At 40.1% G+C, this 18,020-nt stretch overlaps 1 protein-coding gene across 36 annotated transcripts in view; it reads right to left on the reverse strand.

The window, feature by feature from the left end:
* The window catches only part of camk2b1 (calcium/calmodulin-dependent protein kinase (CaM kinase) II beta 1), a 77,564-nt gene that overhangs the window by 42,475 nt on the left and 17,069 nt on the right, over positions 1-18,020 (reverse strand). For 22 of the 36 annotated variants that reach the window (XM_026186711.2, XM_026186708.2, XM_080309433.1 and 19 more), the window contains exons 5-7: positions 17,923-17,988; positions 3,456-3,528; positions 287-389 (exon numbers count right to left, since the gene is read on the reverse strand). In XM_026186711.2, coding sequence (XP_026042496.1) covers positions 287-389; positions 3,456-3,528; positions 17,923-17,988 — 242 coding nt within the window. Of the gene's footprint in view, positions 1-286; positions 390-3,455; positions 3,529-10,019; positions 10,093-17,922; positions 17,989-18,020 lie in introns of all 36 variants that reach the window. The other 14 variants (XM_026186706.2, XM_026186701.2, XM_026186683.2 and 11 more) reach the window with 1 other exon arrangement.

The following is an 18,020-nucleotide window of genomic DNA, read 5'->3' on the forward strand; positions in this document are numbered from 1 at the left end:
CCAAACAGGACTGAAATCTTGAGGATTTAAGATGAGTTGATTGTGAAGCACTGGCTAATCTCTTCCTTGAGAAATGCCACAGACACACTCACTGATCAGTACGGGTGTATCAGCACTACTAATCTTGATATTGCCAGACTGACTTGTGCAAATGCCTCTGTTCAGTGGCTTTTTCAGAACTGGAAGCTAAATTTATCTTTCATTACCAGTCTACGTTTCTATCACTGCGGTCACTGTGAGCCCATCAATAGCTTATGGGTTAAAATGCAGATGTGACTGTACCCACCGAACCAGGCCTGCTGATCCCCCTGCACCTCAATGGCGAGGCCAAAGTCGGCCAGTTTCACTGCAGCATTCTTACACTTGCTTGCCAGGAGCAGGTTCTCTGGCTGAAGAGGGAAAGAGGACAAAAAAACAACAACATTGGCATTAAGACTTTGAAATGGAGGATTGGGTACAAAACAAATAAACTGTCCTAGTAGGGAGAAAGAGTTGCAGGCACATAGCTAAGCATGCATGCAAAAGTTTGGACAGTTTCTCACTTTTTTCCAGTGCGTGCACGCCCACACAGAAACAGATGTTATTTCAACAACATGCATGGAAATTATACAATAAAGGTTAGTCCGCATTTCTGTAGTGACTCTGTTGGTTTTCAGTGTTTTTTAGTCCCAGGCTCATGTGATGAGCTGTGGCCCTGTAGTCTCCATCTCTGTGGCCCAGATAATACAGTCAGCCTCATTATTCTCTGTCAGAGGAGGGCTCTAATAATGGGCTGCAATCCCCACTGGTCCCTGTTCTTTTTCACTTTCACTCACTACATCTCTCTCAATCTCACTTAATCAGTGCCTACGTAAAAGCAACTGACAATCTTGAATGTCAAATAAAGCACTCTGGTGGGAAATACAGTAACTTTTCCATTGACGTCCATAGACATACTGTGTTATTTCAGCCGATAACCAGAGGCTTGATAATACTAGGCTTTGCGCACCAACCTGTACACTGAATCTGAGACAGAAACAGTTAAGTCCTTCCCTCTGTTCGTTTAACTCCACCTGTTAAGTTACTCTGCTCGTCCAATTAGTCGCTGTAGTTGTTTCCTTAAATAGTAGACAGCAACACTAATCTAAACTTTATGAGAATGAGGACAATATATTTAGACTGCATTTCTGTCACTGACTCCCCTGCAATGCAGCAGCATGCGTTTTCACATCCTCTGCCTTCCTCTATCTGTTCCCTCTCCTAATATGTTTAGAGGCATACTGTGTATTTGAAGCACAGATTGTTGAAAGTGTTCTTTCACAGTCTTTGAGGCCATAAGTAAAAGAGAGCGACTGAGTGAGTGAAGCAGTAATCCGAAGGCTCTGAGCCTACCTTGTGTCATCACATTCTCCCGGCTCTACCACTTCGTTAGGCTTTACTCTTTTGTAAATGGGGAGTTAGAACTTGCCAACACTGCAGCACTAAGATAATCCGTGAAAACGGATGTGGGCGGAATCCACGACGAAGCATCCACTTCCATCAAAAAGGTGCATAAATGTGATGCAAAACAAGCAGGCCAAACGTTCAGACATAACAGCAGCAATCACCATCAGCATTTGGGAGAGGCACAGCTTCCTTTTCCATCTCTTCAGCGCACACATACACTTGGACATCTACACACAGCTCAGCACACAGATGACTAGCAACTGGTTTGGTTGAGGAGGGCAGAAAAGGACAGAATACAGCTGACAGAAAAATCTGTATTGAAGAGCAGGTCATGAGTGGGTGTTTTAAATGGTATGATTCCAGGCTTTCTCTTCTCCCTTTTATTTCTTTGCCTGTAGAGAATCTGGAGATGCTGTGGCATTCCTGCCATTAGATAAAGCAGCACGGATGTAGACCTCTAATAAGAAAGCACACCATTTCAAATATGTTGCTCTGGTGTGGAAGGAAAATTGCTCCCATTTCATTTTACAGTGACATAAATGCTTAAAGAGATTAATATGTACAGATTTTTTTTGCACTAGACACGCAAACCCTTATCTTATAGATGGTTTAAAAACTAGCAGCATAAAAAACAGTCATCCAAGAGTAAAATAACAAGGTTATGTCTTATATACCCAAGTAATTAAGTTTGATACAGTTTAATTAATGCATCTTATAAGACCTGTTACCTTCATTACTTTTGTTGCTGAGGTTTCCAGCAACATAGACATATAGCCTTGGGATCAGTACACATTTAATTTCTGAGATGTCAAAAACACTATATAGCATCTGCTTTACAGTCTGTACATAGATATGGGTTTTTGGGGCACACACGTGAAAGTGCACAGTGTGTTGCCGACATTTTCTGTATCCCATTTTCCCAATTTGAGGGTTCTTGTGACTCAGACTGTCCTCAGCCATCACACTATGACCTACTGCATGAAACACTCTCCAACGCTCGGGTGTGAAACCAGATAGGTGTGTCAGCTAAATAAAGACATGAGCCACAACAGTTCTGATAAACACAACACGCCTTTACTGGAATGCCTGACATTTGCATAAAGGTCTACTGGACAGCAGAGGTGCATCACGTAAAACAAGATGCAACATAAAGGCATGCAAATGCAAAATACAAACAGGTAAAAGACTTGTTTCTATTCTGATGCTTATTCACACATGGTTTATATTTAAGGTGTTGCTTTGGAAAACTAAAAGGCATCTTGAGAAAAGAAAAAAAATCCCTGAGAGCAGTGAGAACAATGTGAAAATGCATTAACTGTTTCCAGCTCTAAAATGGACTGAACTAGCTGGCAGTCAGCTAACACAGGCAAACTTCAGAACACTACAAGTTAATTAACGGGCCTTTACAAAAAATGAGCTGTCACGTTTAAGTCAATCTAAACCTCACAGGGTGCCTGATAATCAATAGTTCATATCCATCTCTATCTGGTAAATGAACCAGAGATCAGATTAAGTATCCTCTTGGTAGAACTTAGATGGATCCATCGATAAAAATGGGACAGCTGTGTAAATGACAAATTCCTGCTCCAAAAAGGTTACAGAGAGAGAAGGTGCAGGTCAGGTGGAGTGACCTGCGTGCATGTCTAAAATCCTCTTACACCAGGGAAAGTCATGTTTATACAACAAGAAGGTGACTGCAGAGAGCTGGAGGCTGCGTACGACAGAAGAGAGCCAGACAAAAGCTGGAAAAAGCATTTAACAGTCCCTCAGTCATCACCACAAAGCCTAAAGGGGCTGTTGGAGCGCTGACTGGGGGCAAAAGCTTTTACCTAAATCTGAGTAAATACTATATGTTTTACAGTTAGATCAGAAGGCAGGAGGCTTTGCAAGCGACATTACATCAACAAATAATACAGACAGTCTGTCAATAATAAATCAGACAAACCAGACCAGACAAATAACACACCCACAACCCCCCCGACACGAATATATAACTCTCAAGGGACAGCAAGGTGATCCTAATTACTCACCTTCAGGTCCCGGTGCACCACGCCCATTTGATGGCAGTGAAGCACCGCCTCCAGGATCTGCTGGATGCAATGACTGCATGCAAACACCAAGGAGGGGGCTCATGTTAGTCTCAGCAGCGCTTCACTCGCGTGCACAGGCCAAGGGAGTAGGGTGTGAGGTGAGGAGTGGGGGTGTTATGGAAGGTAAGAGGGTTAGAAAAGAGGTAGCAAGGGCTCTTCTGTTGCTTTGACCTTTTACTGGCCAATCAGGGTTCAGTTTTGCAAATTTCCACTGGATCCAAATGTGATGCCGAGCTCAGACTACACAATATTTGTGATTGTTTGAGGTGATTATAAAGTCTTGCATCTGTTTGACCGAGAGACACCGTAGACTGCTCCACTATCGATCATGCTGGCTCTCTTACAAATTGCGCATGATGTCATCAGGAAGGAGGAGCTGGCTATTTCCAAGCAAAGAATGTAAACCGACAATGGCAACCACTGCCACAGTGTATGTGATAGTGGCCAGCTGGCATTATTCCACTTCCTCTTTCATTTTGTGATGTTTACAGGTGTAGCTACACACAGCTGGGAAAAAATAAATAAATGGTTTAATGGCTGGTGGATCTCTCTGTGCTACTTTTGGTCAACATCACAGAAGTTAAAAGTGGACATCTTGAAGTGTCCATAAAAACAGCATGCATGCTGCAAGACTCCAATTTAGTCTTTTTTAATGTCTGATGATATCTACCACTCCTGCTCTTCATCAGACAATAACAGCTTCTTAAATTACATGTTGCTGGTCACATGATCACATCATGTCCAATCATAACACATATACCAACCTAGTGTCCAGATGCAAGAATGTTTTTTGTCCATTATGACACACTACACAAGACAAAATGACTGACTGACTATCAGTCAGGTCTTGCTGAATAATCAACCCTTTTCACGCTTTACCCAAACTGACGCCCCTGTGCTGTGGCCATAACTAGGCTGATATCATATAGGCTGAACCCGGCATAATACCTACTATAACATTAATTTCTTAGACTGCAAGACTAAAAAATGGATTGCTCAGGCTTGCTCATCTCTGGTGAGCTTCTCACTTAAAAGGTGACCTAAGTTTTAGGTGGCGACTGTGGCTGTGAAACAAACACCTTCCAGCATATCAGACGTCATCATTGACCTTCATTAGTGAAGTTTTTGGGGGCTGGCTGTAGCCATGAGTTTGACTCTGTGGACTGCAAGGTCAGAGGTATGCAACAGAAGACTCCTTTGAGTCAGTTTAATCTGCAAATAACCAATGGATACAGCCTATGATCTTTGTCTTAGGTGGTCTATTCTTGGTAGATGACAACCCAATCTAAGAAACACATTTACTGTTGGCTAAGGGCGGATTCTCAATACCCCACCTCCCTCCATGAACTAGCCAGCAGGCTTTGAGTGATGAAAGAGGGGTGTGAGGAAATGGCTGGCCAAGGGGGGCTACAGAAAGCGTTGATGAAGGAGGTAAGGGAAGGAGTGAGTCATTGTGCAATTAATAACAAGATGTGTCTGGGATCAATGCCATGTCTACTGCCAGTCTAGCTGGCCTATGCTGACAAGAGTAGTCATTCTGGTGTCAGCAAGCCTCCAGACACTAAAAATAAAGCCAAAAACTGTACAAGGGACGCTGAGGGGCGATCGAGGTGTGAGTGTATGCAGAAATTAGATGATATTCCTCAGCAGGGTGAGGTGTGAATTAATGCAGAGCCGCAGTAATACACACTCACAAATGTACTGTTGGAAATGTTTTGCTGTGACCGTGCATATATGCTTCCTGTGCACTGACAACGTTTTTCCACCTTTCATTTGTTTATTTATTTTTAAACAGAAATTCTTTTGAGGAGAGAAACAAAATTCCAGGTTTACTATTATAAAAAAAAAAAAAAATGGTATTATTAGAAATGTAATGCAACATCTACTAGATTCAGTTACCAGTATTTGAGGGTGCAAAGGGAAAGGGCTTTTGTCTCTACTAACAACCCTGATTTCTCATTCAAAATGAAAAAAATTGAGTCATTATTGAAAAGCATTAAAACTAGCGGGGGGATTATTTTCTAATAAGAAAGTTTCATTTCTATTGTCTGACAGTTCTTGCAAAATGAGAAAAAAGAAAAACAAGTAAGACAGAGATATCTTTCCAAAGCAGTATGGCATTTCAACGTCACTGATTCATTTAACCCTGAGTTATATTTCACCACCTCACCTGTGTCACGTCCTACTAAGCAGCTGCTTACATTTGAAACCAGGCTTGTTTTCAGTGTGAAGGCAGTGGAAATATTGAAAAGTTGGGCTCACTTGTTCTCACCACTAATACTTGGGAAATGAAACTAAAGCATATTTTCTGTGGCATCGTTAAAGCGACTACGAAAATGCTTTTGCACCTTTTTTTACCACTGTGCAGCCAGTCAGAAGGTGAAAATGAACTCCCTTCATTGGAAAAAAAACCCACTTGATCCTTGTCGATAATACAGAGTAATAAATACATTATGAGAAGAAAATACCTTTCCTATATTTCAAAGCATTCAAAAGTCGGAAAAAGCATGAATTATTAATTTCTCAGCACAGAGAAGCTCAAAGCTTCACAAAGGGAATTTACTTGCCAAGGGTTAAGAAATGATGCTTGTTGAAAAGTCAGACAGAAATTAGCTGGCCTCATTTTTCTTTCTAAACATTTTTTATTTCGTTAGTTTGAGGACAGTATGTTCTAATGGCTTGGCAATTAATCAACAAATAATTTGTCACACATCCTGGATTTTTCTCTCCACTGCTCTCAAGGTCATCCTCAAGAATTAATTTTGACTGGTGCGAGATGTACCAAACATTTAAAAAATAGCTTACAGATGGCATTTATTTTGAAGTTAGTTGCATTAAAAAAAAAAAACTGAACTGAAGACCACAAGCATCATCATTATCGTGTTTGTGGGATTTTCCGTTACACAAACTCCTTTAGTAACCACAGCCGGATGGATTATTTCTTGCATGCAGCCTTTAAGTCTCCATTATTTATACGGTTAAAATCCTGGAAACCGGATATGTGTAAGAGAAGTAGGAACCAAGTCAAGTATTTTTTAAAATGCTATCTGATGTTTTATTCAATCCCAGATGCTGTAAACAGTGCAACAGTGTGAAAGCGTACTTGCACAGGTAGGCAAATTAAATTTTCAGTAAGTTCTTGCAAATAAACAATGAAAGAAAAAAAATCAGTATAGCAGCAGCTGAAGATTTCAACTATCAGAAACTGAGCTGTAATGAGGGAGATGTTTTGATACTGCAGTCATGTTAAACCTCGAAGGCTGAATTACAGCCATAGAGTGCAATAAAGCACGAGTCGGGCCAGTCTGTGAAATATTATAACATGAGAGAAATAAGAGACAGGGAGAGACAGAAACAGAGAGAGAAAGAGAGAGCGATGGACTGGCAAGACTGTAAAGTTCAGGGCTATAAATTAGAATCCTGTGTCTTGTTTCTAAAGGTCTCCCAGTGAATAAATACTAGGCAGGTCACACCAGCATGTGGCTGTAAACGTGCGGTCAAGGCTAAAACAACTTCTCTCCATGAAATGTGTCTGTGCTCTTTTGTATTCATGTTCATGGATAAATATGTTGGTATGTAAGCAATTCAAAATGAGAGACTGTGTGCATATGCACATTTCAAGCTTCCTCCAACACTTTTGTCAGCTGTTGAGCTCTCTTACTTGTCTGTATGTGTGTTTGAGCGTCCAGTAAGCAAAACCACATGAACCCAAGCACTCCTGAATTGGGTATTGTTAGGAGTGGTCATGTCATGCAAGTCATGCCCAATTTTTGCAGGCATTCTGCAGCATTTATTTCAGGTCACTGAAACATCATATACAGACTCCTACTACAAGGGAAACCCCTTTAGCGTCATTTTTAGAGTGAAGCAACAATGAAAACTACAAAAGTTCGCTTTGAGAGGTAGGTGGTGTGCCAGATGGTACAAATCACAAGTGTTTATTGGGTATTTTACTGGGTAAAAATACACCCTTTCATAGTGTTAAGTACGTGTTTTAAAGCAAACTTCTTCCATTTGCATTTCTTTTGTTTTTATGTTACTCGCAGTGACAACAGAAGCAGAGCACTACAGACTACTGGCTCAATAGCACTGCCCTGCACTTTGTAAAATGACTGTACGCGAGTAACCAGCATGCTATATGATACCTACAGGTCCTGAGCAAGTGTTAGTATGTTACAACTTGGAATTGAGAACAGATCTTCTTTCGTCAAGCCATCCTTGTGCATCAAACAGAATATATGTGTACGCATTTGTATTTAACATCAATATAAAGTTGGAGTTTTTGCATATAGTATTATCCTGGATTCAGAAACAAACACAGCCAAACTTTGTTTAACTGTAAGACAACACATATGGCTTTCTGTACACTTTGTGGATAAGCAATACAATCTGCTCTAACAAGCCACATTTGCTTGTAGTTCTGCTGCAAACTAACAAGTTAGTCCAATTTACAATATTCTTCAAAGAGGAAGTGAATAATTAGGTCGACAGATCACAGCAGCAGATGCACCACAGGACAGGAATAATTTGTGCCTGTTTTTTGTGTTGTGGTTCTAGATAGAAAACATTACTATGACAGTACGTGACAACAAAAACAATGTTTCACTTGTGGTTTAAATTGTACATTTTCAAGCAGGCGTTTGATAAATTATAAGCTGGTCAGAATTATTTTTGCTTCTGTGCCTTGAATTAAAGGTGCAGTATTGTACTGTTGTCTAAACCTGAGAAACATGAGCTCAAAACAGCAATCAGATACCCTAAATGCTCCAGTCTATAGGCAGCAATACACATTGCCATTGCCACTACTACTTTAACATCAGCAATGCTAATAAATTCCTTAACATATTATCATTTAACACCAACATTCAATGTTGCAGTGTTTACATTTTTAAAGTCTAATCTCTAACTCTCCCCCAAAAAGGCAATGTTTGACAGCGACTCTAACAGGTGTCCAAGGGAAAGAGCAAAGAAAACAACATCTTTTCTTCCTTTTTGTTTTTATATCCACAGGTAGACTCAACCGTGTGGAGATCTCACTGCACTGTTGCACTGATTGTTGGTCTTTTCCTGCAGAGATTCATAGATCAACATCTACAAGTTGTAGATTTTTCACAGCCACTTAGAGGCAGTGTAATGGGACTATTCTCGTTCATACCGTGCCTTTGTCAGCTCTTCAGTATTCCTCCTTTAGATTTTCAAATAATCACCATTCAACCCACGCAGTGAATTGCACACCTTTGGCACACTGTTGGCTTACTGAAGGACCATACAAGTCTGTCTCCAGAGCCTTTACACTCTTGAATTCCCATAATCCTTCTCTCAGCATAGCCTGAGAACTATGCAAATGGACACGGATGCATAACCATAAATCCTCATTTTAAAATACAATGAATTCAGTGTTTCATTCTACAGCGATGTATGTCTTGTTAGACTAAATATCATAGTATACTGCACTGATATCTATTACCTGAGATTGAATGAGCGGTAATATTAATAATAATAACTCCTGCATCGTACTGTACGGCTGAAGGTCTAGAATAAAAGCTTTTTTTAAGGCACTACACTTGTTTATGAAATCACCTTTAAGACTTCATATCAGAATGAAATTGTGTTTAAAATGAGTTTGCTTAAGTGGGTTTAATTTGTGATATCTCTGATGTTTTAATATTATCATATGAGTAATATTATAGCAGCATCCTAAGGTTTCATTTTATTATATTAGAGCTACTTTGAGTCTGACTACGGTGACGTCAGGAAGAGACAGATTGAATATCTAATAAGAAAATCAAAAATATTAAGGAAAATATTCTTTGTTTTATAATCTCGGCTCCTATTTTGCTGTGTGTCTTCGAGCCTAAGATCCCGTAACACCTCTATAAAGGGGTTAAATGAGGCTGTCCTGAAAATTCAGGGATCAATACAAGAGAAGTCGGCATTTTAAAGGAAGAGAAGATTAAGAAGGAAGAAAAAGAGAAAAAAAAAATCAATGAAGAACACAGTAAATATAGCTGTAGATTTTTCCTAACGAGCCTGGTGGGGAGAAATTGATGGTTTCATGGCCTGGATATTTATTGCACCTGCAGAAAGTTGTGTGCTTGCTGCAGGTGACTGTGTGTACATTTGTTGAAGTGCATTCATTAATAGATCTGGCTGTCAGTCAGTGCAACAGGAGCTTTTGTTATGTGGGCGCTGTAAAAAGAAAAAAAAAAAAAGGTTGAAAAGAAAGGGGAGGGCAGATGGATCAGGGAGGGTGAGTGAGGTAGGCCAGGGTCCTCCAATTAAAATTTAAAACACGACGCAATAAGACAGCAAAACGTAAACAGCATACCAAGAGACAAGTCGGACAGGCGGACATCAGACCAGTAACTGACAGGAACGACACCACGAACTGACGAGATTGAGGAGGAAGGAAGGAGAAAAGAAACGAAGGAAGCAAGCAAAAGGATGGGGGGAAGGGGACGTTAGGAGGGTGAGGGATGCAGATGCTTCTCTACTTTTACTAACCTTCAGGTCCCTGTGCACTATGTCATGTTGGTGAATGTGATGGACACTTTCTAGAATCTGATGGATACAGTGACTGTGAAGACAAAACAGAGAGAGGAGGGACGGTGGGAGTGGAGAGGGGAGTGAAAGGATGGATGGAGATGGATGGACCGTAGGAATGTATAGAGAGGGGTGAAGGTGGAGAAATGATAGAGAAGGAGTGGAGGAGAAGAAAGAGGGATGCCAAATGAGTGACAGAGAAAAGACAAAATGAAAGATGAGAACAGGGCAGGTTAGGAGGAGGAAGAGAGGTCATGTAACAGGTGGGAGGGAGAAAGGAGAAGGCAAGAGAGATTGATGCAGACAGAGGTGGAAGGAGAGGGATGGGTGAGTGAATGCAGGTGGAGGAGACAAAAACGTTTCGTTTTGCTTCTTTAAACATGATGAGAGACAGGGGCAGCCACAGCAGAACAACCTGGCAGACAAAAAACACATCAAACACTGACAGAGGAGAGGAAAGGAGAGGAGAGGAGGAAACGAAAAAAGATGACAGGTTTTGAAAGTGAAGATAAAAATGTTCTGCAGAGGAGAAAGAAAATGATAATAATACATAAGAGAAATGGAACACTTATGTATAGGATGAAACTGAATCATAGAAGACTGGTGGGCTGTTGTCAGGCTATTTTTCCATCACTAAAAGGAAAACACATCACCATGCGTGTGCACTGCAGAGAGACACATGAAACTAACTCGCTATAATGTGTGTGCGTTTGTATTTTAATGTGTGTGCATGTAGGCTTAGTGCAATGAGAGAGTTTAATGTGCAGAATATGTGACTAATAGCAGGCGCAAGGAGACAGGCAGCCTGCAGGATCCACACCCACACAGTGTCTAATGAGTGGGAGGCCTGAGAGAGAGAATCAGAGATATACAGTACGTATGTGCATGCCCGCTCACACACACACACACACACACACACACACACACACACACACACACACACACACACACCTACCTTATGATTTGATACTCGTCAACACCAAAAGGCATATTTCTGTTATAGTAAATCCTACTGACTGCACTAATTTCCTGATCCTGGAAGCAATCTGCAGCCACATGGTAATCCTACCATTACATTTAATGCGTTTCAAAAAAGAAACCTGAGTATGTAAAGTAAAGGCATTTAGAAGATGTAATATAATGCTTTTTTCTAATCTTAAAGAGTAACTTAAAAAAAAAAAGCTGCAGGCTCAGCATTGCACCGTTGCTGCAGTGAACTTCAAAATGAACCAACTGACCATCATCAGCATCAAAGATCGGCGCAGCACTGTTTAAAATTTAACCCTAGTCACAAGTTCCTGACCTGAGCTCTTGTGTTAAATGATTTCTAACCCGCAGCATACTAAACGGGAGGTCAGTGGTTTCCAAACTCCATTCGTGTGGCACCTGGAGCCACCCAACATCAAGAGTTAGATGTTATGATATATTAAATACAGAAAAACTAGATGGTACCCTGCAGATTTACACATTAATATTTACTTAAAATGTATTTTCCTTAAAAATAAAATCAGTAAAATAAAAACATTTTGTAGGCATTTCACTAGCTGGGTCCACGTCCTCATTTTAGGTTTGACAGCATTTTAGTAGGTAAAAGGTGAATGGTTTGGACATTAATTGAGCCGCAGTTTGGGGAAGGCCTCGAAGGGGAGTGGCAGCAGCTCCCAGGCCTGGCCGGTCCCCATGTACTAAATAGAAGTGAAGAAGTTAAAGAATTGAAAAGGTCAGGGAGGGTGGGGCACATACACGAGAATGAACAGCTTTTAGAACTGGGGGAACCTATATAGATAAGAACCAGAAGGTGCGTGTTTGGAGGTGTGGTCCCACTCCTGAAATTCTGATACTTAATCTCCAATTAGATAAGACAAAAAGATGTTGACACGTCACTAATAGGTGGTTTTTGGTCTTGTTTGGAGGGAAATATTATATTTTTATAATTATAATCTATTAAAAGCATGTATTGGTTTTCCATGTAATGTTAAAAAAATGTTTTAAAAGGTTTTCCAGATTCTATACATGATAGTTGAATGGTTGACGAAACAAGAAAGGGCGCTACATGTAGTAAATCCACCCTAGAGTAAGGACTTAACAGCAGCACCGCAGAAAAGCATAGGTGGGTGTACAGCACAGATAAAGATGTTTTATGAGTCACAAAGTTAACAGTTATCATTAAGTGGTTATGATAACTATTTGTGTTTGACTGTTTCAGGAAGGACATGCCTGTGACTTACTCAGATAAGAGGTGAAGACCTGCACAGAACACCACACCGTCTGGCTTCTTCTCTTCAATATAACCTGCTCTATATTTGCTTTTTCACACTTCCTGATGCTGCTGTTTGGACTGTCAGTTAATATAAAGTGACAGTGATTTGAAAGTTTACTGCATGCCTGCGTGGACACAGTGTTTGGCCTGACAGAAACCCACTGAGTATGGCATTTAGAAATAGGGGAGCGTCTCCATGCTGCTCCTTTGTTTATCCATTTGTGCATGCCTCTAATATCTCACTGTCCAAAACCATTTTGTCATTCCGAGTGATTGTTTATGGACTCCTGGCGGGGCAAAGGGGGGGGGGGGGGGGGGGGAAGTGCAACGCTCATCTTACTGGCTAAAAAAAATGTGACTTGCTCAGCACTTTCAGCTATAACGTCCCACTGTTCTCTGCAGGAAGCTGAAGTGACACTCGGAGGAAAATCAAATACAGCATCAGTGAATGTGTCAAGCGTGGGGCACCTTCTGTACCTCTCATATGCCTGAGATGCTTTCAAACTACACCGTGCTTTCTCTTGTGAGCATGGTTAAAATGTTTTTTTTAAAAGAGGATCATAGAAAAAAATAGATTGGCTGCCATGTTTTTTGTGCTACATAAAGATGAGGATGAAAAAAAAAACCAAGTAAGAACAAACAAAACAACCTTTCAAAATACTTCACCATGGAAACTAAAGCGCAAACCATTCGTGGCAGTGCATCACTGTAGCCAAGCAGAAAGTAAATTCTCAGAGCAATGTTTTGCATATTAAAGACAAGACAGAATCAAAGTTCACAATATATTTAATGTCTAATGCTGTGGGGTGGTGTGAGGATGCGTAGTCCAACGCTGATCTACAAATCAGGACTAAACTTACCTTCTTATGACAGGAACAAATCTAGATTAAACACTAAACTGAATCTCTTAATCTCAGGCTGCACAGTCTGAGCATGTGCATCAGATTTCACTCCACGGAGAGTTTCACTAAACTGCTGGCTGGTATAAAAAGCTCACATAATCTGCCTGGTCAAAAGAAAAGAAAAAACAACATTTCACTGCACTACTTTTAAGCTTTTTTAATATTGATTTCCATGCAGAGTTGTGTTATTTTTTTTACTAAGCCCCTAAAATCTACTTCAGCACATCCAGAAGATTCTCAATAGAAGTTAAGGTCTGGGCTCTTTGGTGGCCAATCCATGTATAAAAATGATGCCTCATGCTCTGTAAACCACTCTCACAACCTAAGACCAAAGAATCCTGGCATTGTCATCTGGAAATATATTAATCCATGACCCACACCTTATATATTTTTTACTTTTAAGATGTTTCAGAAAGTGTGTGGGGAAAATGGTTTGCTAACCTTAACCGTAAAACAACTTAATAAATCAACAATGTTTGTGTGCCACAGCTCCTGCTCCCTAAATATTCCTGAATGCAGCTTTATTTGTAATCAAATAAAGCACGATGGCCTCGATCCAATCAAACGCTGCTTAAGAGAAACTCGATTCTGACGGGGGGCGACAAGGTGTTATGCTGCACAGTTTGGGGTCTGTGAGACTAATTATCGTAGCTAATTAAAGTCCCACTTCTTGCTGGTCTCCAAGGGAGCGAGGGGGGAGGACTGGGGTGGGGGTGGTAGGTGGAGGGGGGAGGTGGGGACATTCAGAAAGGAGGGGAAAGGAAAGTGAGTCCGTGTGTGTATGTGTGCATGAGCAAGGAATGAACATTTCAAGGGTTGCAAGGTGGGTGGCAAATGCTGTAGGGTTTATGTGTACTGTAGGATAAAGCAGGTGCCTGGCGGCCTACACATAAAGAGTAAACCACTGCATCGCTGCTGTCAAAACAGATTACAAATTCCAAAACATATACAAGAACATTTCTTTATATCCTGTTATGGAAGTATAGTTCAGCTGCCTTTACTTGGCCACTAAAATAAATAAAGTGCATTTTGTTTTATTAGTTTAAAAGCATCACACACGCAGTGAGATGCCAGTATGCAATAAATGAGACAGTAGCCTCTGATGGAAAATGCCCAGTAGAAAGACAACATTTAATCCAGAATGAAAAAAAGAAAAATCACCCCTGTTGAATTTAGAAGCACCATCACGACAGAGCTACATCTAGTATTTCATCATTCTTTTCTCTGACACCATCAAAATGGTAATTTAGTGAATGAAAGTCAGATTTATATATAGCAGATCTCTCTCTGTATGTCTCGGATATGCTATCACCCTCATTACATAAATTATAGTATGCGTGAGAATCAGAAAATCTCACAAGATGATACTATTACGGTTTGAGTGGTATCGCGATATAAAATGATTCTGTGATGAGACAAGATATTCATCACAAAGTCTGTGTAACTGAGTAAAGAAAACCACTAAAAAGGCAGAAGGCAGTAATTATGTATACTTTTAATTCACTTGTAATCCGCATGAGTATGTATGTTATCGTTATTATCTGATAATAATTCAATATGCCATTTTAACAAGTTAGTTCTTGGATTTGCCGTCTTGTGTGTTCGTTCTATTTCACTGCAAATACTGTTTCCATCCCCTTTATCAATTTTATTTGATAAGCACCAACAAAAAAGTCAGGAAGTGCCTGCATGGATATTTATAGGATATCTGTATTGCTTTATATATATGACCATTGTAATGACAGTAAGTAAGGTGTTTGCCTTTTCATACAATTTCTATCGTACTGTAAGTTTCTGAAAAGCAGAGAATCTTAGATGCATTTGAAACAGCGAAACCACATTTACGTTTTTTGGAAGCATAAATCGTTTCTTGAGATAAAGATTTTAAAAAAATCTCTTATATTTTAGACTTGTGAGTGGGTACATTTGCATTAAAGTGAACAAATTACAGAGCACTGTGGGTTATGACCTTTCTGCTGTGAGTGATATAAGTGCCTCTTAGCCACCTGTTGTAACTGCTGACATTAGCAGCTGACATCTATATGAATGTTTTCCTGAAAAACAAAACAATTCACCCACAAAGACGACAATGCATATCCAGTCCATCTTATGAGCTAATCTTGGACCCAGTGCTAAAATTAATGACCGTAAGGACCAGGCCATATCAGGGTTGATTTACCTGTTGATGGAGCATAGCGTGATTAAAAATAACACGATTACTGTGGTTTAACTGACATATAGATTGAGATATATGGTGTCAGGGAAGAACAGTGCAGCTTACTTTAATGGAAAATATTAACAAGAGTTACTGAACTTGATGATGATGATTCCTGACTTACAAATCAAACAATGACAGTAAAGTGTGTAAACAGCTCACTGGTCGGGGATGTTTTACCCAAGGATATCAAAGAAACAAAGTTTCATGATTACCTGAACCCTCACCATCCTCGTTAACTCGAAGAAACCTCAGAAAATAAAAGTTAGCCTTTTCCATCAGTTACACAGTCGATGCTAAAGAGTAAAAGCACTTTAAACAAACTAAGTCAAACTCTGAGTGGAGACTTGGGCTGAAATTGGCCATTTACTGTGCCAAACTGGTGTGATTTTCTACAACAGCAGACTATTCAGTTCTGCTTTTAATGTTGCTGAATGGACTAACACCCACATCACAACTGTCAGTTTCAAGCATCTCTCTCACTCTTCTCTCAGCCTATTGTCTGTCCACCCCCCCACTCCATTTCCTCTTCCGCCATTGGTTAAAAAGCAAACTGTGTGTATGTGTGTCGATGAGTCAGCATGAGTGGTGGGTGTGAGATATAAAACGGCATGGGTGGCTGTGGGGGAAGGGGGAGGGGGGGTGAAAAAGAAAGTAAAGTGGGGGACGGAAGCAAAAGAGAAAGAAAGAGAAAAGCAAGAAAGTAGGTAGGACGCGCACACGCACGAGGTGGACAGGGTCATGCTTATATTCTTGTTTTCATATTTCTCAGTGTTTAAAGGAAAAGCATGTGAGGAACATGAATGAGCAACATAAGAGTGTAAAGGTGTACCCTGAACATCCACACCAGCTAAGCTATTTGAATCATTGAAAGAAAAATACCTGAGGTTTGACCAATTAGAGTTCTACACATAGTTACAAACACCAGCAACCTATTATGTGAGAGATACAATGCAGTTTTATGTTCTTTGTAGCAAAGGCTGTCATTATCTTGGGGTTTCGATTTTCCTGTGCCAGAAAATAATTACTGCTTTTGAGGCTATTTTAGCACCACACGCTGCACTTCAAGTGAAATTATTTATTTTCTTTTTGAGAACAAAAAATCGAACGACGTATTCATCAAAACACTTGTGCCGAGAGCTTCTTGCTGTGACACGTTTTACGCTTTGCAGCCCATTTGTAGGTTTACAACAAACACCACTTTTTTCTGGCTTCATTTTTTTTCCCTGTTTTCCTTATAAGACTCGATGGTGCAAGACATTAAGATTTATACATTTATGTTAAAATAATATGAAATGCAATAAAAAAAAAACTGCCTAGATTTTGTTTGTATAGACCTGAATAGGTTAAAGATGACTTCGAGTGAGTCCCAAATTAAGCCACTTCTCTATTCTGTGCCGACTGATCACCTTTAAAAGGCAAATGAAATGTTTTTCTAAACTTTGATGTCAAACATGCATCATGTCATGTTTGATGGCTGTGTTGTCAGCTGGAGTTTAATGTATGGCTGTAACAAACAGCTGTAACTAAACAGAGACAGAACTCCAATACAAACGACATCACGGTTTAACCGTCCTGTGGCAAGTGTCTAAACCCATAGCTGGTTTGTGTCCACCTGCTCTCTGTATGCTTTAGTACTGATTAGGATTTTGCTGAGCACGTCTGGGTCCGACTTTAAGCCACTTAGCAGAAAAATCAGCTCCATAATAACAAGTTCACAGAAGAAAGAAGCAAAAGAAAACAAAAGAATGTTTTGCTTTTTCATCCAAAAACTTGGTAAACTGTGTTTTTAAGGATGTTATATCAATGCAACAACAGTTATTGTTATTGCTCAGATATTTTGTAGTTATATAAACATCTTAACACATATCTTGCGTTATGCATGTGTTTGCAACTTCGACCCTAACCATAGGTGACAAAAATACAAGTATCTTAGTCACCACAATTTACTGTGTGTGATTTGGTACTGAAAACCTATAGTGGTCAAACCTCAGTCTGGTCTTAAAGGTAGTCCTGTGTCAGTGTGAGAGGTGAAGTACTCTGATGTAAAGGAAGAGGCAAAGGACAGAGGAGAAATATAACAAACAAAGGGGGGATAAAGATGAAAAGAACAAAGAAAGTGGCGGTGGTAGTAGTATAGCAATGAAAACAGGAAGTGGAAGGAAGACCACTAACAGAATAGAAAAGGCAAGAAGATACAAAAGAAGACAGTAAAATACAGAGAAAGAACAGAAGTGAACAGCAACACATGCAGTGTAAGGGGCAGAAAACAGGGGACAAGATAAGACAACACAGAGCAAGTAGTAAGAGGAGAGGACAGTGAGACGAAGAGGGGAAGGAAGAGTAGAGCAGAGTCACAAAAGAAGAGGAAGAACATGTACAATCAAAGAAAAAAAAAAAAAAAACAGACAAGAAGACAACAGAGGACAAAGACCATTTAAGGGCAAAGAGAAGCCCCACATACAGGAGTGAAGGCAGCGCTCCTACCTGGCATCGGCCTCACTGTAATACTCTCTGGCTACGATGTCCTCAAATAGTTCACCTCCGGTCACCCTGTAAAAGCAGACAACACACACACACACACA

This window comes from Astatotilapia calliptera, chromosome 12 (assembly GCF_964374335.1).
Source record: "Astatotilapia calliptera chromosome 12, fAstCal68.1, whole genome shotgun sequence".
Taxonomy (NCBI): domain Eukaryota; kingdom Metazoa; phylum Chordata; class Actinopteri; order Cichliformes; family Cichlidae; genus Astatotilapia; species Astatotilapia calliptera.